Source organism: Parasteatoda tepidariorum, chromosome 8 (assembly GCF_982258835.1).
Source record: "Parasteatoda tepidariorum strain Cologne lab strain chromosome 8, Ptep-v5.0, whole genome shotgun sequence".
NCBI lineage: Eukaryota > Metazoa > Arthropoda > Arachnida > Araneae > Theridiidae > Parasteatoda > Parasteatoda tepidariorum.
Window position 1 is genome coordinate 3,265,431 of NC_141762.1, and position 27,987 is coordinate 3,293,417.

Below are 27,987 nucleotides of genomic sequence, written 5' to 3' on the forward strand. Positions count from 1 at the left end.
TGTGGCAAACCTTACACTTTATTTATGGTATTATTAATTTTGTTATATTTTTTTTAGGCTCGCGATCTGTTAGAATTCATAAATTACAGAAAAGTCTCATGAACTGTAAAATTAAGGACAACAAAAATCACAATAATAAGGGTTCCTGGGAGTATGAAGCTTGTTCACACATCGCCGCGTAAGCATAACACAAGCGGAGGAATACACCGGAAATTTTTCCATATTTCTTCCAGTTTTAGGAATCTTGTTATTGTTTACATTCAGTCAACCATCCATAGATGCCAAGTAGAGGTTAGTGTACAGAACTCGGTCATTGAAAATGTCAAATTCCATTTAAGTCGATTCTTGATGGAAATTAAAGTGTGTGTGGAATTCAACACTATTTCCGAAGACATCATGTGACGTATACAACACGAGCTATTCATCACCAGTTCAAGGATGTTCTTGATGAAAAAAATGAACATGATGATTTCAAAACGTGTCACGGATCCAGAAACAATGCTATGAATTAATCGGATCTTCCACTAAGTGTTGAATCACCAGAAAACTCTTTCCTCAAAAATGTAATGTATCCATAAGATTTCCCCATATCATCATCACCTGTGCTGAACGATGTCCGACGGAAGAGTCACTGGATTCAGCTGTTGCATCGGAGTGGGAGGATGAATGATGACAGGAATGGTTTTTGCCTCCTCATTTTTCGTATCAGCCAGTGTCCAGCTTTCTTTAGGAGGAGAATCTCGTTCCACAGAAGACCTAAAATGGAACAATTCTTTATTTACAAATCTGATATCGGGCATTCAATTAAACTATTAAAATATTGATTCAAACTAGAAGTTACACTTTTTTTCTTTTGTAAAAATTTTTACTTTATTATTACACCAATAGTAAATGATTTTCTGCAATGAACAATAGGGTACAAGCAAGTGACGTAGTGTGGGTATCTCGATCCTGATGGGTTGTTCAAATGTGGCATTTGTTTACGTTACGCTCTTTCCATTCCGTGTAACCCGAGCTTGTCAAGTATCAATTTTCTACATGACACAATCTATATTCCTTCACAGAGATTCTTTCTCAGAGATTTTAATTTTTTTACTATGTATTTCTCAGAGACTTAACAGAAAGACAGGTACGAAGCCATGTGGAACATAAACAATTTAATTTCGAATCGAAGTAGCCAGGTGCACAAAACAAAAATACGTCACTGTTAGAATAAAATACATAAACAAATAATAAATCTAATTCAAGTGAAAGATGTAGACGAGGAAGAATCATATTTAAACTAATTCGATGCGCAATACGGCTCTACAGAACCGTATTGCATATCATTGTGTATTCAATAAACATTTCTGTGTATTCAAATAACATTCTAACTTATGAAGAGAAACTTAGCTCAACTTTAATACACCATTTTGCTGATAAAGATTGGCTGGTGCTGATGTCATAGGTCACATGTGTGGGTATGAGAGGTCTCATTCTTCTTGAAGTGCAAGTACCCAATTACAGTCAATTTTTATTTTATCTTAAGGAATTCAGAATCACTCAGACCCCCATTTTATTACAGCTTTAAATGTGTTAATTATTAAGTTATTTTTTATTAAAAAAAACCCCACTTAAACTCGTTTTCAGTTGGAGCGAGAAGTCACGTGATTATTCACGAGCTGACGTCACTTGTACCCAACTGCTGTGTTCGTTTATCAACGTTGTGCATCAAAAGCCATTACGTTCTAGCCCTCGTTTGAATTTTCGTAATTAAATCTAACTGTTTTACATTGTAAATAAATTTGTCATAACAAAGATATGTTTAGTAAATTATGCCTTAATGTAGCTTGATGTTATGTAATGTTATAATTAGACAGTGGATTATATGCACTAAAAAACGGACAAAATATGCATGCAAATATGCACTAAAAAACTTGAATATATGCACTAAAAAACTTGAATATATGCTCTTAAAACTAGAAATATGCATTTAAAATAGAAATTAAAAGATGAAAAAGAACTTATTTAAATACTACTACTTACTTTTTCCAACAAACACAACTAAAACATTTTTTTGTTAAAACGAAGAAAATCAAAATATTTCTTACTTGAATCTACACATTTCTGAAGAAAAAGCCTAAAACTGAAGTATGATAAATGAGAGAAGAAAGATCATCGCATTTTCCGGAAAGATTTTATTAAACTGAATAATTTTTGTTGCAATACACAACTAAGTGTTTTCCAAATTTTCAAGGATGAATTGATGTCGTCGGTCATCAAAGATCATTTTGAAAGCAGAAAATGACCTCTCCACGTCAACCGATGTTATTGGACAAAACTTCTACAATTTCGTACTCATTGGTTTTACTTTCTCTGGAAGTTCAGTTCCGTTTCCATTAAGAAAATCCTTTGTCCATTATTATCCATTTTTCCACAAATAAAATGAGCAATATAGCGACAGCACTTATCTGTCGTCTCATCGACTTCAATCCGTATAGGGCCATCTCCAATATCTCGTCGAATATCATCCAGTACTTCGTTATATATCGGTTGAAGGTAGTTCTTTCTTAAAGTCGATTCATCGGGAATGATCTGATTGGTACAATATTTTTTTTAAAAACTGTCTTAAGTTTGGATTATTTAACTTTTTTAAAGGAATATTGCTGCTTACTAAGGCTTTGCATAAATCACTAGAAAAATCACTTTCCTTTTTAGCTGCTTGAACAGGAATAGTTAATAAACTTTGAACAAATCCTTTTGTATTCTGCTTTTTCTTCGCGGAGTGAGCATTAGTCTTTATAAGTTGATCGATTTGGTACTTTTTTTCACAGGAAATGTGTTTTTGACAAATCACACAAAATACTATTTCTCCATCGGTCGTAAAGTCCTTCCCATAGTCCGAAATCCATGTCTTCATTAAATTTGATTTAGTCGACTTAATTTTTGGCATATTCTAAAATTCAGCAGTCAAAAATCACGTTCGAAGCTTCACTAACTACGTATTCAACTGATGGATGTCGAAACTATCTATCTATCGGATGGACTATCGAAATATGTTAGAATAGCAGCTCTCTCCGAAAATGTATTCACTCCACCTTTTAGCTAATCAATCACAGGAAAGGGAGGTCATTTTCTACCTACCACAGAAGCCTTATTTTTCCCACACAGATTGACAATTACTTATTCCAGGAAAAGACATCCCTTCATAGAATATCTGACCATCCCTTTCTGAGGTTTCTATGACGAATGTCTGTTTGGGTGGGTCCTTTGTACCCCCCTTCCCGACACACACCTCATTTCTACATCTTTTTCACGTGATTGCAATCACCCCCAGCAACATCAATCCAGCTGACCCTTTCAGGTGATAAAGAACGACAAAACAAAATTTAAAGCGTTCCTTATGCTAACATAAAGAGAATAGTGATATAGTTTTAGGAGGGAAAAGCCATTAAATGCTGAAAATATGCATTTATAAGAGCAGCTATACCTTTTTATGCATTTATATGCACAAATGGCATAAAGTGCTAAAATATGCAATTGCATATGCACGTATGCAATTGCATATTATCCGCTGTCTAGTTATAATAATATTAATATGTTAAAATTAAAATGTTAATAATAAAATAATAATTAAAATGTTAATGTTAAAATTTCTTAGCTCTGAATATTTTGGATTTTTTAGTTCAGCAAAAAGAAAAGGTGTTAGACTGAGTTACGGATACTTATTCATATGCTTATATATTATTTATTCATATGATGCTTTATTATCACTAAATAATTTTATTTCTTAATCATGTTAATTTTAATTCTAAAGAACTTTTCAAATTTTTTTTCGAAAATTTATTTTTATATTATAAAATTCCTGCTTTAAGCGAAAGAAAGATTGAATTGTTATTTTTATACAGAATAGTATTTGTTTTTAAAAATGTGAAAAACTAAAATTACGTATTTTTTTTACTTACTTATTCTAGCTTGAATTTAATGCAGGGTATATCTTCAGCATAACAATAAATTATCTCCATCATAACAATAAAATACATTTTGAAAAAGTTCGGATCTAATTAAAACTTTAAATTTTTTTTTTCAAAATTAAGTCGAAAATAAAATACTGATTTTACTGATGATGTCGTATTACAGTCAACATTGTAAAGCCCAACATTACAATCAATATCAATATTATAAAGAATAGCAACAAACAATTGAAACATTATTAAAATATTATTTTAATGTAAATAAGTAGGAAAAATTTATATATTTCAGTTTAGAAAGTCAGAAAACGAAGAATATTTTACTGTCTTGCTAACACACATATGTGTGTTAGCAAGACAGCAATCAGGTGGGACACACTGCCTGCCAATACACGTGAGCCTTTCTGTCATCAGTGGTAATACCAAAAATTGACTCTGCTTCCGAAGCCTCATAATGGATAAACAAACAAGAGAATTCAATTAGAAAAATTGAAATGTAAATGCAATGAAATATTAATGGCAAACAAACACAATTTAAAAGTACACAGAGATTTAAAAGTACACAAAAATTTTCATCGGATTATACGATAAAAGAAGGGATTTTAAGTTTGATGTTATTAGTTTAACAAATTTTAATTTCAACCTATACTTTAAGATTTTTAAGAATTTTTTGATTGGTTAAATTATTAGGTTTAAATTCAACTATCGGGAATTTCAAAATTACATTAGAGAATAATAATTTGCCTCTTAATTACTGTAATTATGATATTTTAATTTAAAATATTTTAAAGACGTTCAAATAATTCGGCCGATATTGAAGCCCGCATAAATAGGCCTACGTGGTGAAATTTAGGACTTTTTGTTCCTGAAGCATATAGATGACAGCACTTTTTTAGAATTTTACTCATTGAATGTTTTTCGTTTTATTTTTCAAGATTTTCAAAAGGGGTCAGCACTTGATTTATTTCTAAAGTTTTATTAATGATTTGGCAATTTATATTTAATTTTGATTTGGTTATTCTAACTATAACTTTATTTATTCTTCTTATATGTGGGTGTTTCATCATTAAGTCTTACTCTGTGTACTTTTAAATTGTGTTTGTTTGTCATTAATTTTTCATTGTATTTACATTTCAATTTCTTAAATTGCTTTTTCTTATTTGTTTATCCATTATATCGGGGTCAGAGTCAATTTTTGGTATTACCACTGACGACTGAAAGGCTCATGTGTGTTAGCAGGCAGTGTGTCCTGCCTGATGAAGTACTGACTTGCTAACACACATATCTAAAAATATTCTTTGTTTTCTGCTAGAATTGTTTTTCTAAATTATTTAATTAAAATAAGACAAATTTGGTTTCAACTGCTTTTAGCGCTTTTCCATTTTGATTTATTATTTTAAATGTTATTAACTTATTTTGTCTTTTTCTGAATTTGTGTAAATCAGTTTCATTTTTTGATTGTGTTTCAGTAAAGTTTGTTAACTTTATTTCAATGGCATTAAGCTATATTATAAAAGTATTGAAATCAATAATATAAATTCATTTAGTTTTGCTTAATAGAAACAGGAAATATTTCTCTATTAAATACATGTAAAAATAATATTTAGTCATAGCGAAATTCCTATTTACTCAAAAGTAAAAATAATTAGTTCGACAGTAATATTGATATCTATTCTCAAAATGAAAATGTTGAGAATAGATTTCAATATTAATGTCTAACTAATTATTTCATAAATAATAAAAAAGCATATTGGAAATTATTTTCTTTTTTAATGAAGGTTTTACTTTTATCTTTAAGTCTTAATAAAACAAAAAATCAAAACCTAATGATTCGCTAAAATTATATGGATAGAGTAAATGATATCGAGTGAAATTTGGAGCATTGTGGCGATGATGCACATATTTATGGAAGTAGTACTGTTTCGTTTATCGATGATTATTATTCAATTTAAATTAATTTAATTTTGAGCATCAGTACATTGATTGTGGCGATGACGGACATATTTATGTCTTATCAGCGATCATTATTTAATGTAATTTATTTTTCATTAAAAATGTTAAGCATCAATTATATTATTTTTTCTTTGCAGAGCACTAATAAATTTCGTTTTGTCTAACAATGGTTTTTTAAATATCAAAAGACTTTAAAGAATAACACGAGACATTTCGAAATTTTTATCCCTACAATATTTACATAGATAGAATGACGGTAAGTTTAATCGATATACTAACGTGATATCGATACATTAGTTTCATATGCTAGTTAATCGATAAACTAGTTTCATATCTGGATGAAAGTTTTAATGCCAAGCAAAATACATACTTGAATCTTTTTATAACTGAATTTATTTTCAATGACAATTTAGCTCATACCAGAAAACAAACATTTTAGAACATGTTCTAGATCAAAAATATCTTTTAAAAAAAATTTCTGATTTAAAGACAGTTCGAAGAGCAATTGAGCAAAATGTAATTTTTAAGGATTTTGCATTTTATTCAAATTGCTTTTAAGTCGACTTATAAAATACTAATACGAAGAAAAATAATAAGAAGAAAAAATGCAAAAAACGTTACCGAATGCTTGATGTGTTTTGTTCAGACACTTTAATTTATTTTATAATCAGTATTAAACAGCCGACCCATTTTTGGGTATACGAATCTCAATGTTCAACTCAGGCTTGTGATTTTGAGCCCAAACCAGAGATTAAGGAAACTCCTGGATCACAAGTATTGGATCAAAGTAGCATTCTCGGACAACTTTTTGATAGATTAAACCTAATGTGATGATTCACATTAAATGAAGAGGGAAACCACGAAAACCTCCCATGGTTAACCCGTTGACAAGGGAATCTTAACCTATGATTCGTTTACCACTGAGGACATTTTACGTTAGCACTGTGATTGGTGGGAGATAGGAAATTGAATATATCAGCCACCCTGGGAATCGAACCTGGCATTGAAGAAGTTTAAAGAATTACTTTTAGATTGATTTGTATTTATGGTAAATCGTAAAAAAATATTCAAATGAAAGCATGATGCCTTATCTATTAAGATTATTAAGGATGTTCACAAGGCTAAACAAAACTGCTTTTATGTTGATGCATCCGTCGCATAATAGTTAAAAATTCTGGCCCTTCGTGAACAGGCTCCGTTATTTCGTAATGTTCCTTTATTTTGGCTCTTTTATTATTCTAGTGTTTTTCTGAAATGGTTGATAGATTTCAGGGCTACACTGTTAAGAGCCCTTTTACCTTTAGGCTAATTAGAAAAGATACAATTCCATGTTCAATTGGTCAGATTTGTTTTGTGCTGTTTGTAATAAGCCCATTCTAGTAGAGGTTTAACGCAATGAGCCGTGTGAAGTAAAGATTTATTAAAATAAAATCAAACTAAGGAATATAAGTCAAAAATAAAAACAGTTTTGCATGCAAAGTGGCTAAAAGAAAACACGGTTCATAATAATTAGTCTACATGAATCAAGACAGATAGTGCAATTTTTCGCACATTTCCTGACTAGCCTAAAGGTGCATGAGCTGATTACGTAAAGCCTAAAATGTGCCAGAATTTGTAGAAAACACCGGAGGTTATCCTGGCATATCAGGCTTTTTGTAGACAGCGATAAGCCAACGACATATCTTACCGGCTAGAACTGGATATTTTCCTGAGTTTGAGGATTATTTCGACAGAGAGAAGAAGGACGAGGATCCCCAGGACGATGCATGTCGGACCAATCACCAGCCAAGGCGTGGGATCATCCCGCGGCCCAGGAACGAGGAGACCAACGAAGAGGACTGCCAGGCCCAAGGAAAGAAGGAGGGAACCACAGACGAATATACAGATGAGAGTGCTGCGGGTGGCGGCCCTGTGACTGTCGTTCTTGATGTCCCTGTCGTTGATCTTACGCCGCATGTCGTGCTCATGGGGCATCTCATCCCCGCCACCCTCTCCTTGTCTTTGTCGCTGATACCGAAGCAAAAGCATCACTGAAAAATTGGGACAATTATAGTCAGTTTTATAAATTAAAGACAGATATAATTTGTCTACGGAAAGAACTCCCCCACGCCACAAAGTCTGCTGCTATGGAAATAAAAATAGCTCATTTCAGGGAGGCTGGCTTCACTTCCCTCTAGGGCTAACATACTGGACCGAAGAAAAAGATTCCCTTTCTCTCGCAGATCCGACCGAGTCAAAACTTGTCCTAAACAATGACCCTACACCCCTATTTGAAATAGTCATACCTCATTACCATAGAAACGGCCACAGTTTCAGACGATTGGCTAGGGGAGTTCTTCTTTTAGACAAACTATATAAGAAACCTAGTTCTGCATGTAAATAAAGGTACTGAGAAAAAAAAAGTTGAAATGTGTAAAATTTCGATGAAAGTAAAATAAAATTTATGACCATAAACAAAAACATTAGCCAGAGTAAACATTTTGCGAAACTGTGGTTACTGTGGTAAGATATGACCACCCACCTCAATTCTTAGCTCTTACAGCATACGTCTTCTGAGTACTGCTCTTTAATAATGGTTAAAATTCCTGTCTTGTTACATGTAAGTTTGATTCCTGTCGCAGTTATTTTCAAATTTTGTTTTCTCTAACTTGAAAAAAATATTTGTGCTTTTTATTTCAAGTACATAAATTAAAAAATAACTATGACAGCTTGTTTGGAATTTTAGTAAGCACTTTTTAAGCTGAAAAATGTATAATTTTTTTCGTTTGAACTGATATATTTAATTATTTAAAGAAATTCAATAATTCATTTTAATTGTTTGATGTTTTTAACTAAAGAATATATTTTTATAAAAGGAAATAAATTCTAAATATTTATTTTAAATTTATTTAAAAAACTGATTAAGAAAATTTATTATTTTTTCCTTTTGAAAATGCTCATTTTTTATAATTTAAGTAAATAACATGAAAAGCAAAAATCATTTTTATTTGAAAAAAAAAAAAAAAGTTTATTTCTATTTGATAAAAATTATTATAGAGAAGTAATAAAATTTCCAAATAAAAATATCCAAAGATTATTTTTATTTTAATTTTTTAAGTGAATAATTTTTTTTTCTTCTAAAAAAAAATTATTAATTTTTTTCCAGTAAAAATTACAACTTTGAAAAAATTTCCCGCCTGTTACAAAACGTATAATTAAAAAGTGATGATATTATCACCACTTATGCTCATGATTTTCCTGTTTTGGACTAAATTTATGTTCAATAAATATTTCTAAAGACAAGTATGAGTGATTTAAAAAAAAAACACTGTACCCATTCTTTTATTTGAAAAGAACATAGAGTCGAAATAAGTTTAAAATATCAAGCTCTTTCTCTTTTCTTTTCCTTTCTTTTCTTTTCCTTTCATTTCTTTTCTTTTTTCTCTTTTCTTTTGCTCAAAAGAAAAGATTCGTTGCAAAGCTGAGAATTTCGCATATTTTACAACTAACCTTTGGATTATAGGAGTCATGTACTGGTGACTATTTTTCCGAGTTATCGCCAAAAGCAACATTGGTCTCGATAACCGCTAAGTGTTTAATTTTAATATAGCAGTGTTTAATTTAATAAAATATTTTATATATATTTATATTAAAATTATATTAATTTTAATATAATTTTAATATAAATATATATTGTGATAGTTTAAAAGGGTAATAATTTTATATTATTCATACATTGGTTAATAGTTTCGTTACTTAAATGAAATTTATCAGCACTCCCAATAACATCATATACGATAACTATCTTTATGTGTAATATTCATGATGTTATTTTTTCAATATATTAGTTATTGATAAAGATCTTTATATTATTGTATTCGATAATTATTGTTATTAATAATGATCGCGATATTTTCCAATTTGTTATATATTGTTTTCATTAAAAATCGCGCTACTACAAAATTTGGATGCACTTATGTGTTTTATCGGTAGTCGATGACCTACTATTTAAAAACCAGAATCTGGCGGGTTTCTTCCAACTAGGCATCATGGTACCTATTAGCAATAAGTACCAAGCTGAATGCTCTTCCACACACCAGGTACTTTACCAGGCTAATCGGTACTTTGAATCATACCAGGATGAAAAGTTGCTTCAACCATAACAAGGTGTTAAATTCAACCATTTTTTGATTCAATTTGAACCATAATGGCGGAATTTTAAATGATTTCACAGTGAAATGTATGTTCAACCTTAACATGCTGTTAAATTCAACCATACTTTCGTTCAAATTAAAGCATAGTATCAATTGCAAGAAGTTCACCAATATAGTACAATTTAGCTCAATATTAAATTTCTAGAAATTTGGACCCTATTATGATTTATCATGCTCCAAAATTTCTTACAATATGTTTCGCCAAAAATATAGATGATGGAAGAGTACTCTTAGCTTGTTCCAAATGATCTGGTAAATGACAATAATAGTAATAAAAATATAAATGATGAAAGATATAAACAAAATAGAGCATAGAACAGGAAAAATAATAAAAATATAGATGATGGAAGAGTAATCTTAGCTTGTTCCAAATGATCTGGTAAATGACAATAATAGAAGTAAAAATATAGATGATGAAAGATATAAACAAAATAGAGCATAGAACAGGAAAAATAATAAAAATATAGATGATGGAAGAGTAATCTTAGCTTGTTCCAAATGATCTGGCAAATGACAATAATAGAAGTAAAAATATAGACGATGAAAGATATAAACAAAATAGAGCATAGAACAGGAAAAATAATAAAAATATAGATGATGGAAGAGTAATCTTAGCTTGTTCCAAATGATCTGGTAAATGACAATAATAGTAACAAAAATATAAATGATGAAAGATATAAACAAAATAGAACATGGAACAGGAAAATAATAAAAATATAGAGGATGGAAGAGTAATCTTATCTTGTTCCAAATGATCTGGTAAATGACAATAATAGAAGTAAAAATATAGATGATGAAAGATATAAACAAAATAGAGCATAGAACAGGAAAAATAATAAAAGTATAGATGATGGAAGAGTAATCTTAGCTTGTTCCAAATGATCTGGTAAATGACAATAATAGAAGTAAAAATATAGATGATGAAAGATATAAACAAAATAGAGCATAGAACAGGAAAAATAATAAAAGTATAGATGATGGAAGAGTAATCTTAGCTTGTTCCAAATGATCTGGTAAATGACAATAATAGAAGTAAAAATATAGATGATGAAAGATATAAACAAAATAGAGCATAGAACAGGAAAAATAATAAAAGTATAGATGATGGAAGAGTAATCTTAGCTTGTTCCAAATGATCTGGTAAATGACAATAATAGAAGTAAAAATATAGATGATGAAAGATATAAACAAAATAGAGCATAGAACAGGAAAAATAATAAAAATATAGATGATGGAAGAGTAATCTTAGCTTGTTCCAAATGATCTGGTAAATGACAATAATAGAAGTAAAAATATAGATGATGAAAGATATAAACAAAATAGAGCATAGAACAGGAAAAATAATAAAAATATAGATGATGGAAGAGTACTCTTAGCTTGTTCCAAATGTTCTGGTAAATGACAATAATAGTAATAAAAATATAAATGATGAAAGATATAAACAAAATAGAACATGGAACAGGAAAAATAATAAAAATATAGATGATGGAAGAGTAATCTTATCTTGTTCCAAATGATCTGGTAAATGACAATAATAGTAATAACAATATAGATGATGAAAATATAAACAAAATGGAAATTAAAATAGGAAAAAAAACTTTTTTTCTAAAAATAAATAGAGTAAATATTAAAATTAATTAGTCAGGTAATGTGTTTGAGACCCAATAGAGTAAATTAACTTTCCTTTCCATTTTACATCTTAAACAATGTTTCTACGAATGGGTTTGTGGTGTAATCAACATACTAGGTTCAGGTGCCAAAGTTAGTGACCTGACGAACTTCTATGCAATCTTCTATGTATTGAACTGAATTTTAAGTGGATAAAATGTATCTATACCATTGTGAAATTCTGTTCTTTCTTTCTTTTTGCGGTTAGCTATACACTTTATCTTATGTTCTACGTCTTGGATTATAATCCTGGATGCTTTTAATTTTGTTGTAAATATGTTATTAAAGTTATGCTTAAATTTCGCACTTCTCCTTTATTATCGTTGTCGATTGATCTATTTAAAATTTCAGGATACGCAACCTGTCTCGACAAGGGTTCACCAGAGCTGGTGAACTCCACCACTGTTCACAACACTTAATCAACTTTTAAAATGCGTTAGAAAGAAAGAAAGAAAGAAAGTAGAAGAGAAAAACCGTCTCTTGAAGGTTACTAATCGTGAAATGTGCGGAAGAGATCGTTCTTTTCATTCTTGGCACAGATGCAGACTCAAAGGATGATGATCTTTCCTTGATAGAATTAAAAAAAAAAGGTAGAACGGAGGTGCGATGAATTGTGCGAAGAAAAAAAAATACCTGGCAAATATCCTGGGAGCATTTATTTACAAAGGACTAAATATAAAATGAGTTAAAATGTTTCCTAATATAAATAAAAAGAAACTTTTCATTTCAGTTACATTTGCCTCGTGTCAAAACTTGTTAAGAAAACTATATTTTATTTCCCTACTTGCATGGAATCCCTCGAGACGCAACATAACGAAAAACATTTGGTATCATTAAAAGAAAAAAAAATCTCATTTTAAGATTCTTTTCCTGCTTTAATGTTTTTACAAAATCTATCCCCGTGAAGCCATAATTGGCATTACATATATTTAGTAGCTCTTAAAATATCTTTAATTTCTTAAATTAATTTTTTAACATTCTTAATCGAGTTTTAATTAAAATGAACCACTTACTTAATTTTCATAACTTTTTATAAAAAGCTAATATAAATATTTATTCTCTTCTTAAGAATGATAACTTTTTATTTCAATACAAATAACTCTCACTATTAACAACTATCTACTAATAACACCAATACAAGTATAACTTATTAATTCACTGTCGCGACTCAATCAAAAGCAAATTCTATTTATTTCTCCCCACAAAAATGTTTCAGTTACGCGGTAATACTAATGCTCACTATCTTTTTGGCGACCAGCTTTCGCCTAATAATTTTCAAATTTAATATTGATTACGGGGAGTTAGCTTTGTTTTCGGCTATTTTATCTTTCGATAAATCTCCAACCAAGCTCCTCGATCTCTTCCAATGCTCCTAACTGTCCGTTGAGAACAATTCACTTTACCTTTAATTTTGAATTCTGGCATTGAGACAGGGATGCTTCGGTCTCTCAGCTTCAACCGTTGAATTTTTATCTTTACAGAAATTCTTGATGTTAAGAGAATGGATTCTCTTGATCCCTTTGAGAAACTTCCTTTCATTTTTTCCATATTCCAAGTATGGCCAAATTCTCTAAATAATAAATTAATTTTTCTCAAATGAATTTGTTTATTTTTCTGAAATAAATATCCCTTCATTACGCAAATAGATTAGAGTTTAACATAAAATACAGTTATGTTAAATTTCATTCCATAACATTCTTAAAAATCGGACTTTGTTTCAAGAAATGGTACATTTTTGTAAACCACTAACAGGGTGCATTACACAAGAGCTTCTTTTTTGAAAAAAGAAAAAAAAATCGCACTTTTGGCCAGTGACCGGTCAAAAACGCACCATCACTTTACGGATACAGTGTATTTCATAAAACACTGTGATCGGTGCGAGACTAGAGCAGGATATGAATTAACCAGCAATCACCGGGACTCGAACCTGGGTCTCTTCCTTGGGGAGGTGAGTGCTCAAATATTTTTATATATTTTTAGTTGCATAATTTCAACTGTTTTATGCCAAAAAACAGCAATTATTGCGACGCAATCATCGGTGTTAGTGAGTGTCAGGGAACAGGGGGGCTTTACCCCCCAGTAATGTTATAAAATACTTACTTACACTTTTGCTGTTATCCACTTTTTTGTTAACAATATCTTTCATATTTTCTTTAGTTTCGAGTAAATGGCAGCACAAACCATAGGTGGGAAAACAACTGCTTCCCATCGATATTTGAAAATTATTGGAAGTTGATTTAAAGATCCACTGACAGCCGATTTAAGGTGTGTTTTGTACACCAAATTATCTCAACAATGAAACAATAACACCGAGAAAAAGTAAGAATTGATTCCTTTTTTCGTATTTAATGCCATTATGCCATGAAGTGGGCTTTGAATAGAGATTTATGGTGACAAATCTGTCAACAAGTCGGCTATCGTTGTTCTAAATCAGCTATCCACTGTAGACTTAACAGCTTTTGAGGAGTTCTCTTCTTAAAAATAAAAACTATCAGTCTATGTAGAAAAGTGACGTACGTGTCTGTCATCAGTGTCAACAAAAAGATAAAAATGGCGGAAATAATATTTATTTACCTTCCTTCGGAAAAAAGCGGAGGGAAAATATTTATTCGTGTACTACCACCAGCAGTCACTCAAGGTTGGCGGAGAAAATTTTTTGGCATCTCGCCGTTTTGACTGAATGTTATCACATACGGAATTATTATTTTCTCTGTGGATTTCTCGAATCTCCCCCCTACAATTCTGGAAATATTGTCGATTCCTTTCTTAGTTTGTTCCCTCTTTTTCTAGTTTCTAAAAATGCTCGTCTTATTAGTATATAACATTTAAATGTGACCTGATAATATATAAAACGCAATTTACATTAAATAAAAGTAGATGAAATTGGTCATCATTATTATCATCATCCTGGTGCTACAGCCTTTCAACAGCCCTGGCCTTCTTTAAAGTTTTGGATTGTTCTTTTCTGTTGATTGCATTTTTCTTGAAGCTTATAAATATGAGTAATTTCAGGTCCTCTTCAATTTTTTTCCCCATTTAGTTCTAGTGTCCTCCTGTACATACTTGGCTTTCTGTCAAGTATTTTTCTGCAATATTTTTTTTCCCGAATCCATTTCTAGGATGTGTCAAAACCATTGAAAACTTTTTATTCTTATATTTGTTTAACTATTGGGTTCCACATATTTACTATAAAATCTTTTAATTTCTACTGATCCTCCAATGTCCATCCACATAAATTACGCCGAAAATATCTTAATGACTTTTAGTAAAACTGCTTCATATCTCAGCTCCACATAACCCCAAGGGTCAAACTTGATCAGTTAGAAACATATATTTCTTGCACTGCATTAAAGTTTGATTGTAGTACATACAAATTTAGTTATAAGGACATGATATTCCGTAACAATTTCCTTTAATATACTGCTTTAAAATTCTTGTTAATAAATACCGATTACAAATTGCACATCAAGCGAAAATACATATTAGAAATCTCACATCAAGCAATACCTATCAGAAATTGTACATCAAACTAAAATACCTATCAGAAATTGCAAATAAACGAAAATACCTATCAGAAAAAGCACATCAAACAAAAATATCTATCAGAAATTGCACATGAAACTAAAATGCCTATCAGAAATTGCACATCAAACAAAGATAGGGTAAATACTCTATCGGAATCTAACGAATTACTTGTGAGGAAGGTAAAACTAAAAACATAAAATTTTTGATTGGCGAAATAAGAAAAAGAAGTTGAGTGATGATTTTAGAAACACCTTCATGTTTCTTTAAACTACCAACATAATTTTGATGTTTTTCCATTTACCTTACTCTGCAGCAAAATTATATACCATAAAATAGCTTTAAATATTTTTAAAAAATTAAAAAATGTCTATAAATATTTAAGCTAGGTTTATGAAATAATTTTATGCAGTTATTGCATTTAATAACCAGAATAATCGATACGAGTTACAAGCTTATTGCTATATTTTTTGGCATAGGGTGTTCAGAAAAGCTTTTTTTTCGTTCATAATTTAGTGCCTATCATTCAAACCTCTAAAGGTTTTTAACTTTATTGAGGAGTATGAGAAATCACACACTTAAAAAACTCTAAAGTTATAAAATAATTCCTTTAGCATTTTTTGAGAAATATGAAAAAATATCAAAAACTGAAAAGGTCTCTTCCATTATTATAGAGCAGTGTATGTTAATGATATGTAAATAATATTTTCCACCAATATAAGAAGATAGTATTTTCATATTTTTAAAGTTTTCCACAAATGTGTGATTTGATGTTTTAGAATAATTTTTAGGCTATATCAACACAATTACCATTTCATTCTGTATTAAAACGGCAAAAAACGACAAAGAGTTTTCAGTATAAATTTCAAGTTGCCGAATAAAACAAATAAATAGCACGGCAAAATGCAACGTTTCTATAATTTCATTATTCAAAATAAATATGCGTGACAACAATATAAGGTTTGCATACAAAAACTAATAAAATAAACTCGCATGCAAACAATATAACGTACAATTTTCGGAAATTTGGAAATTTATGAATAAAAAATAAGTAAATAAGACAAGTAAATGTATTTTCTTTTATATCAGATTATGTTATTAGTAATGATACACGATTTTTCCTATCATTTCTGTAAAAAAAAATAAAAAAATTGATTTGCATGTTCATTTTTTTAAATTTAATTTTTTAAAGAAAAAAAATTACCTATCACAGTTTACCCTTAAAACATAAACAAAAAAGAATATATATATTATTTTCTTACGTAGACATTTGATTAAATATACAAATGTAATAAAAATTGGAAATAATGAATATTGAATAATTTTTACATAACTTAATAGAAAACAATGTCTTTATTAAGTAACTAAATGATAGATATTAAAAATCTGTTAGCAACGGCCATTGTTTATTTTTCGCTGAAAATAATATTGTTCGATAATGATAAATGAATTACCTTTCGACGATCTGAAGTAAAATCATAATCCAAATTTTTTGGAATCTTAACTTTTAGTTATGTCGTTGCACATGCATGGATACTAAGTTTTATAAAACAAGTCGTACAAAAATCTCTGCAACTCACGATGTTTCTTCGTAACCATTTGTTTGGTTTATTTTATTTTATCGACCGCGACTCACACGCGTTTTTTGTTCAGCATAGAGACGTTCAAAAACGCATAGTGATAAATATATCGCTGACACGAAAAGGGTCAAGGCACGCTTACAGGAAAATTTAAAACTGTTCTTAAAGGACACAAAATTTTTCAAAAAACTTTTTTTTTGAGGAAAATTTTCTTCAAGCTGGCACAGGGAAACGATAAATTGTGAAGCAACGTTATAAGCACCAATTTTTTTATTGTGGAAAGTGAATGTAAATGTTTAAAGTTTTCATAACAAAACAATACAAATTATCTCTTTTCTGTTTAAAGATGGCAACAAGAAGAAGTGCAAGCATTCTGGAGTTCTCATAAAAGGTAACTAGAATATCGGTATAGAGCACATCTTTCCAATGTCATCTTTAAAAAGTAAAAAGATATTTTGTGACATGTTGTTATGACAAAAAAACGGTATGCCATATGTATGCAATGTTACCTCATAAGAGAAATAAAATTTTTCCGTTTATTTAGCAAAGTAAAAGCGGTATTCTGTAAAGAGATATTTTGCTACATATTATAAAAACATAAATGGTATATTATATACAAGTAATATTGTCTCATAAGAAAATTTCCTATGTTTTTATTTGTGTTGTTTCCTGTGCTATCCAATATATGAGCATCAAACTGCGAAATTTTACTGCATGGAAAGGACAAATCATAAATCATGTGTTAGTTAAGTCAAATAAAAAAAACTTACTTTTTTGAATTAATAATTGTCTTTTTTTTTTTCTCTTTGAATTTCAGAACTCAAAATATGAAGGGAAACTTTCCTCATTCAGGAAATTATAGTCTTAATAGTAGGGAAAATTCCTTCACAGTAAATTCTCTTTTACATTCATCCTACATAAATAATTTAAAATTAAAAGCCCAGAGAAACGCGAATTCATGTAAAGCAAGAGCAAATCATGATGTTTCAAATGTTTTCAAAATGCAACTGAAATATAGACGGAATTGCTCAGCTATGAGAAAGTTATATTGCAATAATGCATTTTAATAATTTGACTGCGAATTTTAAAATAATTTCAGAATACCAACGCAGGTGGAACGTACAAAATTTACCATGAAACGTTTCCCCCGAGGTGAAGCGTCCCCTTTATACTGAGGACAAAAACAATAAAACGAGATTAAGTGTTGAGATAAATGGCACAAATGTCCTAGGCTTATTATATTTATTTTATAACCGTCGTTGAACAGCAGACCCAAATTTAAGTTTACGACTACTAATATTCAACTCCTTGTCATTTTGAACCCAATCCAGAAGACAGGGGAACTCCTGGATCAAGTATTGAGAGAAATATGCCTTCGTGCATGATTTTTTGATGGAACTAACCCCAATTTTAGCTACATAGATAGGGAGACCACGAAAACCTCCCTCGGTTAACCTGACGGCAAGGGGACTCTAAATGATCTGTCTACCACTGAGAATATTTAACTTCAGTACTTTGTTCGATGCAAGCCGGATGCGTATCGATCAGCCATCTCTGGGATTCGAACCCGGCTCACCTCATTGGAAGGTGAACACTCTATCCCCTGAGCCATCGCAGCTTCCCAGCGTTATTAAAAAATCCGATTCATTGCAAATGTCACCGGTATTTTGGGAAAACCTTCAGTATTTACTAATTAACCTTATGCTTATTGCAAGCAGCTTTTAAACTAATTAGGAAATGAGCGAAAATTTACGCATATTAAATTTATTTGGGCTTATTGCAATAAGCCTTTAAAAAGGCTATTTACAATATTGCAATAAGGCTATTTACCTATTGCAAACTAATACGATAACGGATAGATACGAATTACGCACCAGGCTCGCACCGATAACAGTGCTGACGTTAAATATGATAGACGAATCATGTGTTAGAGTCCCCTTGCCGTCAGGCTAATCGTGGAAGTTTTTTGTGGTTTCCCTCTCCATGTAATTTGAGTTAGTTCCTTCGAAAAGTGCTCCACGAAGACAATGCTTGATACAGGAGTTCACATGTTTTCTGGTATGGATAGAAAATGACAAGGCTACGGAATTGAACATAGATAGTCGTAAAATATTGTTCAACGCCGGTTATAAAATAAAATTTCCCAGATATATGTGCTGAACGCAATAAGACTAAAGAGTATTAGGCTAATTAGAAAATACTGCAGATTGTTCCAATAAGCCTGTCACATTGCAAAATTATGGTGTCTATTTTCAAAGAGCCGGATTATTCAATTAGTCAATGGCATCAGATAAGTACGTCTAATCGATTTTTTGAAGCTACCATAAATCACCAATTAAGTAAACTAAAATTTATATCAGAAATACGTAATAATAAAGTCAAATCACTATCAAATTTAAATTTGAGTAAATTCTTTTAATAGAATTAAAACGAAAATTGACATATAATAATTATACGATAAATTTCTATTTTCAAGTACTTCATTAATAAAGCAAACATCAAGTATTTACTCAACTCCTAAAATATCCTCTATTCCCAAAAGTCCAATTAATTCTGCAGTAATTTCTAGGTTTATCACACCCACTTTTCAAATTTTCCAGTTTTTTTGTATATCTAGTCAGATTATAAACAGAATGATTTAAAATAACGTCAATAAGAACTATGAGAATAATTTAAACGAAGAAATTGGTGATAAGGTTTAGAGGGAGATTTTAAACAGGATCGCCCAAGACTTTTAGGTTGGCAACCGGGGATGACTCTCTGGCCGCTCATCTCTACAGACCTAAGTACCTTCCAAACCCAAATTGTATTTTATGCAAGGAGGACGCCCTGATGAATACTGAGCACCTGGGGGCTTGCCGAGCAGTGGTAGAAAACATCTACGACAGATACTAGGGGGCATGTGAGCTATTACAAGCCCTGCAAACTGAATGACTTTCTCTTAACTTTTTGTTTATGTTTTCGATACATTTTTACAATTTTTCTATGTTCTAATGTTTTTAATGCTCTAATGTTTTAAATGCTTATAATCTTTTATGTTTTTATGTAACACGTTTAATTAGATGTTAATATATGTTCAATGTTTATTCTCTCAGTATGTTGCTAAAAGTTAAGAAATAAAATGAAAAAAAAAAGAATAGAAAAAGTATTAGACGGCTTAATTTTCCCTCTCAAAAAACTATGACTTTATCTATGTCGGCCTTGTTTTTCAATGGAAATTCGTTTCTTTACGATCTGTTGGTTAGAATATAAAAATGTCTCAAAAACATATCATCGCGTGTTATAAAGTATTCATTTTTTAACGTGAATAATTATTCTATCGAACAGTACAGTAAGTATGTTTTTGTGTTCATTGCGTGAACTTATCTTTTTTAAAAGAAAAAATAATATCAACATATCACATAGCTTTTCCTAAACTTTAGTTCTAGACTAATCGATTTTTAGAGAACTTGCATACAAAACGCCGGAAGCGTGCTTTTCACGTCGGAAATAAAAGAATAATGGTAATAAAAAAAAAATAGCCGAAGCCTTGCCCTGTCCCTGCCGTTATAATACGTTAATAAATGGTACAAAAATATTACTATCAAATAATATTAAGTTAGCTAGGGGGTTAAGCCCGCTGTTCGTTGACGCTCACTAGCCCCGATGATTGCTTCGCAGTAACTGCTCTTTCTTGGAATGAAACATTTGAAACCATCAAACTAAAATTCTACGTCCTAAAAAGAACACTTTGTCCCCCCACTTTGCACGTCCAAATATTTCTCTTATGTTTCTATTGAGATGCATTAATGAACATAAATCATTTTAAGTATTGTGTTAGAACAAATTGGATGATTTCACAGCTGTCATTTAATATCTTTGCTTACCAGACGAACGGATGTATATTTTAAATACAATTTTTGCATACATCACTTTGAGAATGAAGCTGAAAGTTAAGTTTTAAATCATTTAAAGAATCTCATTTAACCGTAATTTATAATAGTATATTGATGTAATTTGCACCAAAGAATTAAAGCATGAACTTTCAAGCTCTTATGGCAATGATCATTGCCATAAGAGCTTGAAAGTTCATGTCGAAAAATCATCGTCGAAAAATCAGTGTGACTCGAGTCACACTGATTTTTCGACGAAAGCCCAAGAGCCCAAATCTGGTCCGAAAGTGCTAGTTAAGAAGAAATGGAGCCATCTCTCCCTTTTCAAAAATCCAAGAAAGAAAAAAATTCGTTTTTAACAGTTTTGAAGTAATTTTAAGCGTTTTTCCCATGCATTTAAAAATCTATTTATGCATTGTCTATTACAGTATTTTTTGACTTATTTTTCCACTTGTTAGCTTATTATGCTAACACGCTTTACATAAAATGGCACGAATTTTTTTTCGTCAGAAGTAGCTTGCGAATGTTGTGAAGAGTAAGTCATTTGTTGTAATTTTTGTTGCTAATTTTCTTAATATTTTATAACCGTCGTTGAACAGCCGACCTAAGTTTGGGTTTACGACTACCTAATGTTCAACTCCGTAGCCTTGATTTTGATCCCAATTCAGAAGTAATTTTGAATTCAATTCAGAAGACAATAGAACTTCTGGATCAGGTATTTGGAGAAATTTGCCTTCGTGGAGGACTTTTGAGGAAACAAGATTTGTTTCGGCAAGTTTCACACATAAGTGGCATGAATTTTTAAGTGATTGATGAATGCTGCTGGAAAAACTATAAAATAATGTTTTCTGTAGTATATCACCCAATTTCAATTGTAATATTTGTCCTTGAGTGATTTTGCCCTTAGATTGCAGCCACGCTGTTGCTTAAAATGGTAGTTATTTGGAAAATATTGCTTTACAGTTTTCAGTAAGCAGTGCCATCTCTTGAAGAACTTCGTAACTGATTTAGGAATTCGGTGAAAATAAATCATTAGTTTCCTAAACAGAACAAAATAAACCATACATTTCTGTCTAATTCTGTTTTTGTTTAACGAATTTTTAATATTGTAGGTATTTTTCCTGACTCCCATTAGTTTTGATATCGTTTTTAAGTTCTTTAAAAAAAACATGGAAATTGTGAAAATTGAAAAAGAATGCATTTAATTTTCAGCATTACTTGGCTTAAGGGTGGGAGAAAAAGCTGAAATATATACATTGATGAAGATTAATATGTAATAGTTTTTGTAAATTCAGTTCAGAATTGAACATTTTATCGTATCTTGTGTTTGAAAAACATTTTTTTTCTAAGAAAACACCATTTAAAATTAGTAAAAGTTTATTTTATCGTATGCGTGTCAATGCTGAAAGAGCTGTAGTTAACTTATTTCTACGAATTTCTGATTAATAATTTTTTGAGAATGCTTTTAAATTTGCATAATGTCGAATTAAATAATAAATAACAATCTAATCTTTATTATTAAACTTTCTTTTTTTTATGAAAAAAATTCCACAATAATGATTTTCCTGAAATGAAAAATCTCAGAGTAATTTTTAAATGTAACTAACATGATTAAATGTTGTGCTCTTGGGTTTATTCAACAATTTCGTAATTTCGAACATAAAACTACTTTAGATATAAGCTCAATTAAATTTGAATTAATAATACTGAACCTCAGGATTCAATTAATTAACAAATATTAGTATGAGGGGCTTGGTGTTTTAAAATAATAAAAAAAAGAAGCTATTTTTAAGCAAAACTGGTTTTAGTATTGTTTGTGGCTACGTATTTTTATAATTTTCAGTAATTTACGTTGGATAAATAGCACAATAATTTGAAAATCTTATTACATTTATGGGAATCGTAGTGTTTTTTCCACTAACGTTCTTCTGAACAAATTGAAAATGTGACTTATTATATCATCGATATCATAGATAGCAATAACTTCTAGTTGTAACTTGCGAGGTTAAAATAACAGCACCATGTTATTTTACATTGCACTGTCACGATCTCGACATAAAAAAAAATTTGTTAAAAAAAAATTATGTTTCACTCGATATAATTCAGGACTTGTTCTTAATATATTTCCAAGTTTAACTCCAAGATCATTACAGTACAAAGAGTCAATTTAGTTTGAAATAAATTAACTAAACTCCGTTGCAAGTTAAGAAAAGACCATTGCAGTATAATATTTAAATAATCTTTCGCGACTGCATATAGTTGCATTTTATTTCGTTTTCAAATTATGCAAATATGCTTTCAAAAACAACATAAAAGCTTTTAAAAGTTAAACACGCCAGACAGAAATTTAATTCGCGCTATCCGTTACGATATATATCATAGAATTATTCAAAAAAAAAGATTATAGTTTCGTAGCCATACTGGAATCCTAGACTTGGCAACATATTTCCATTGAAAAGGAGAACACTCATTCTTGAAAAAGAAACAACTATATGACGTTGCAAGAACATTGGACTTGATTGGACTACTGTTTAATTGGCTGACATACTTTCAACAAATCAAATCGGAGATAAAGAATTTTTGCTTTTTTTTGGCAATAGAAGAAAACCGTCTGCAAGAAACATTTTTTATTATTCTTTTGTAACTTTTAAAAGCGAACATCGAAACTTAAATATATTTCGTTTTATTTATATCATTTTCATTAATTCCTATTACTTGCTGTTTGATTATTATTGTTAATTGATTGTTAGTGTTAATAACTGTTGCTTGTTTGTTATAGTTTGCAATTTTATTTTGCATTTGTTATAAATGGCGTTCTTTAATTACTGTTTTTGTAATGTCTACTACACCTAAGAATTTGCTCTCTGCTTCTTGTTCAAATGCACTTTCTGATTCATTTTTAGAAAGATATTGTCTGTAAAATTTAAATGCGATGCAACTTTCAAATTTTACGGGAAATAAAACAGTCATTTTTATTCAATACATTTCCTCATTTCCCACGATTTAAGATAGCAATCCAAAAGAAGGCTGTTGCAACGTCGTTTCAAGAATTGGCGATGTTGATATACCGTCGAGCTGGGATATTAGCATCCACATGGCGTGCATTTAAATGCAAACAGACTCTCTTCATAGGAATAATGGTTTTTTTCTTAAATTCCAACAAAATATATAATAAATAACGACTAACAGAACTAATTTTGCAACAACTCCTATGAGTTAAATTCGGATGATTCTCAATGTGGTAAAAGTGAAGATCTTTTGTCACAATCTGGAATGCGAGTTCAGAAATTCGGCATACCAAAGCATAAATATAGCCACTAGATTTGCGAACTAACTTTAATTATAATTTGAACAATGAACAGATGCTACTGCCCCTTGTTTTATTTCACTTTTTTTTTGGACTGTGATAAATGTTTGCAAATCTTTTTTTTTTTAATTAGCCTTGAATGTTTGACACGTCTAACTTTAATTAATGTTTAGGAGCGTATTTTTTTTTAGAATTCTTTTCTATCAAAATACACTTTCGTGAATAGAATAGATAAAAGTTGAGCTATAATGAGTTTATTTTGCAGCTCATGCTATTTCCCCATAACATAGAAATAGTTGACCAATTCTGCTGCTTCAAAAATATTTTTTTAAACGTGAAAATGTTCGTTCAATTGAAAGCTCAATTTATTTACTTGCGAAATCTGTCTAATAACTTCTAAAACGTAAAAGTTTTTTTTAAAAATAGAATTTGTCAATTAAAGTTACTTAATTGAGAGGAAGTTAAAAGATATATATATCTTATAATTCATTTTATTTAATTAAACGATAGAAAATAAGGAATATGTTTACGAAAATTATTAGGATAAGTGAGTTATATAAATAAGGAAAGGAAATTTTGATTCATACAATAAGTTCTAGAGATAAGCCTTACGTAACAAACTAAAATTACGGGAGTAAAACTTTCTACAGACAGTAGTAGTCCTATTAAACTATCTAGACTACATTATCGAGGTAGCAGCTAACTCCAATGTTTTAGGTATCGAAGATTCCTGTTCGGTCAAATAAAAAGTATATTTATCCGTTCAAATAAAGGTATCAGAAAATCATAGAAAAAGAAAGAAAATGAGATAAAATAAAGGATGAAACAATGAAAAAAATTTAGTGAAAGCCGAAGAAAAATGAATTAAAGAAGGATACAAAATTTAAAAAAATAATAATAAAGAAAAGTTGACAAAATAAGAAGAACAATAAACAAGCAAGCAAGAAAGAACATTTTTCGATAGTGTAGTTAACTGCAAACTAAAATCATTCAACATTTTCAGTTTTGATTTGTTATTTTTTAGAAGTTATATTAACATTTTGATATTTCTTTAAGCGCAATTATTGCTCATAATATTTCTTTAGACATTTAACTATTACGGTTTAGGGTTTTCCTTGAATTTCGTCAAACTTCCCTTGTAGCACGCAAAGGACGTTTGGGACACAAAATCCTCAATAAAATGTTCCTTAAAAAAGAGGAGTGCAGTAAGTAATCAGTGGAGGGAAAAAAGTCAATTTTATTAAAAAGAAAAAAAAATGAAATGATGCATGTCCATAAAAACCTAAATTTACATTAAAAATTCATTTTTACGTTATGGATTATTAATTAATAGTAAAAGAATAACTATCATCGCTGTATTCTTTTTCTTCTTGGATCAAAAAAAATATTTAAGCTCTATTGACGTAAGACTTCAGTATTAAATTTATTTGAAAATCATATTTTATTTTTCAAAAATATTTGTGAAAATTATTTACCTAATGAAATATTTAATTAGATTTTAGAAATATAATCATGCACATAAATATAAAGGAACTGAAGGAAAATTGTATCGAACTATTTGAGAGAAAGATTTTGCAAAGTATACTTGGTGATGTAAAGGAAAATAATAACTGACGAAGGAGATTTAACTTTGAACTGTGCAAGATTTATAAACAACCTGATATCATTAAATACATAAAAACAAATAAATTGAAAAGAATAGCCCACGTGATTCGAATGAGCAATAAAAAAGATATTGCTTTTCAGATCCACTGGAAAAAGAAAGCGGGAAGGCCAAGGTTTAGATGGGATGATTCGGTAGAGTCTGATTTTCTTGCAATTAATAAAAAGATTTAGAGATCAAAGATAAATCGGAAATCGCTATTTAGAAATTTTCAGAGGAAGACATTGGCCCACGTTGGGTTGTCTGGCCAACTATGATGAAATGAATTTAAAGTTCCTTTAGTCACTGGTTTGATGCACCTTCAGCTAGATGTCCCTTTCGTCCCCTTCTCTCCCTCTCACAGTGGATTAAACAACCCTCAAGTAGATAAGTTTTTTCTCCATGTTTTACTTTCTTGAAAAGTGGTTAAAAATGGTAATTTATTATTTAAATGAACGATAATCTCAAGAGATGAGTAAAATTGTGGAATATCAAATGATGCCACATTAGAAATTTTATTATGTTAAAGAAATTAGGAAAATAATTTTGTAAAAAAAATGGGTCAAACCTCCTAATATTTCTTCTACATTTTTTTTACGAATAAAGCTAACATCCTGGAATGTTTCTACCGGATTCTTAGCAAATTATAAAAATAGCTATTCGTTTTTTTAAAAATTTGTTGTATTTAATTCTTTTTTAAAAAAGTGTTCGCTTTACCTAAATATTAAAACTTTTTAGAGGGATTTGAGAGAGTATTGAGAGAGGGATTGAGTCATGAGTTTTCCTATAAGGTTTATTTAAATGTGTTTTTTTGTAAACATCTTATTTACTTCCTAAAGTATAATCCTATAAAAATTGTTTAATGTCATTTCTGTTTACGTGAATTAAATTTATAATGAAACTTATAGTTTTGAGATATTTAAAAGACGGAGAAAAGTTGTTAAAAAAAGCATTTTAAGGTTTTCCACTCTATTTTCTTTATTCATATTTCCTAAACTATTATTCTTAAAAATGCTTACACATTTTTGTTTTGCTGAAAGTAATTTAAAAAAGTAAAGTGATTGTTTTACCTAAACATTAAAATTTTAATGTCAAATATGCATGTTAAGTGAAAGTTAAATGCTTTAGTTAGGACTCGTTTTCCTGGTTTCTGGTGTTAAAGAAAAAGAAGAAAAAAAGTGATATTTAAACTCACACACCCAGTCGGTGAGGGCGTTTAGTTGATAATTTAAAATATAAATCTGCTGTTTTCAAATTTCTTTTTTCTTCGCGAAACTTTTTTTTTCTATCTTTGTTTCTAAAAATATAAAAAAATAATAACCTTTTTTTACTTTATTTTAATTATTTTGTGTGCGTCAAGAGGTGGGAGCTAAAAAACAGAGTTATAAATTAATTAGCGATGTAATCTTTATTAAATTTTTTAATACTAATTTTAAAATCAACGCTTAGAATCTTTTTTCAATAAATCTGCATTTCTATAAGTTATTAATAACCGAATGTGAAATCATCAAATATTTTTTGAAGTGTCAACATTGTTACCACTTGAATTAAAAATAGGTATAGAGAGAGGGAGATAAAATTAGATAAACAAATAGATATGTTTTAGTTTTACAAAGAGTGCATAAAAGTGTTATAATATTGGATATCGAGCTCGAATAATCGAAGTCTTGTTTCAAAACCTTACAAATCCATCAATGAAAGATTCTTGAAATAATTATTTATAGCACAAATTTTTAAAAAAGTCTAATTTTTAAGAAAACTTACTTTTCTATCAATGTGTCGCGCATTTAACGATATCAAATGAGGGATGATTTTGATCCTTGAATGATGGATTTGTTCGGCTTTGAAACAAATAGTTTTTGCTACATTTGAATTGATGGTAATAATTTCTTTCACGTTATTAATTGAAACACAATCAAAATGATAAAACATATTCATTTTTACCTTCCTTTGAGGTTAAGTAATCCTAACAGAAGCTTGATTCACGGCATAAGTTTTCCCTTTTCGAATTACTAAATTAAAAAAGCAAACGATTCTCTAGAGAAAGCTCCGCAGCGCCACTTCTTGGAACGGTAAAAAAGTGTTCCATGGGGAATCATCATCATTCTAATGATTTTAGTCTCACACACTGGCAATGGATTCAACTTTGGTAATTGCTTGTTTCGTTGATGTGTTTACAGTTTGTCACGCGATCCTTATTTTTCATAAAAAAAGTTGCGGGAGGGATATTAACATTTTCAAAGAAAAATTAATAATTCAATTTTGATATGTAAAACGAGAAATTCCTTTTTTTGAATTAA

General features: G+C 29.9%; 1 protein-coding gene across 6 annotated transcripts; it reads right to left on the reverse strand.

Moving 5' to 3' along the window:
• On the reverse strand, window positions 1-27,783 carry LOC107444838 (uncharacterized). 6 transcript variants are annotated; one of them, XM_043050151.3, is made up of 3 exons: window positions 27,632-27,783; window positions 7,591-7,933; window positions 1-756 (listed from the first exon to the last, which is right to left on the reverse strand). In XM_043050151.3, exons 2-3 carry the CDS (start codon window positions 7,929-7,931, stop codon window positions 597-599), a joined length of 501 nt encoding a protein of 166 aa, XP_042906085.1. In that variant the 5' UTR covers window positions 7,932-7,933; window positions 27,632-27,783; the 3' UTR covers window positions 1-596. The 6 variants fall into 6 exon arrangements, with proteins under 6 accessions (XP_042906085.1, XP_071036879.1, XP_042906086.1 ...); XM_071180778.2 differs by lacking the exon at window positions 27,632-27,783 and adding an exon at window positions 27,452-27,597; XM_043050152.3 differs by lacking the exon at window positions 27,632-27,783 and adding an exon at window positions 16,741-16,892.
• Window positions 27,784-27,987: the final 204 nt, after the last annotated feature.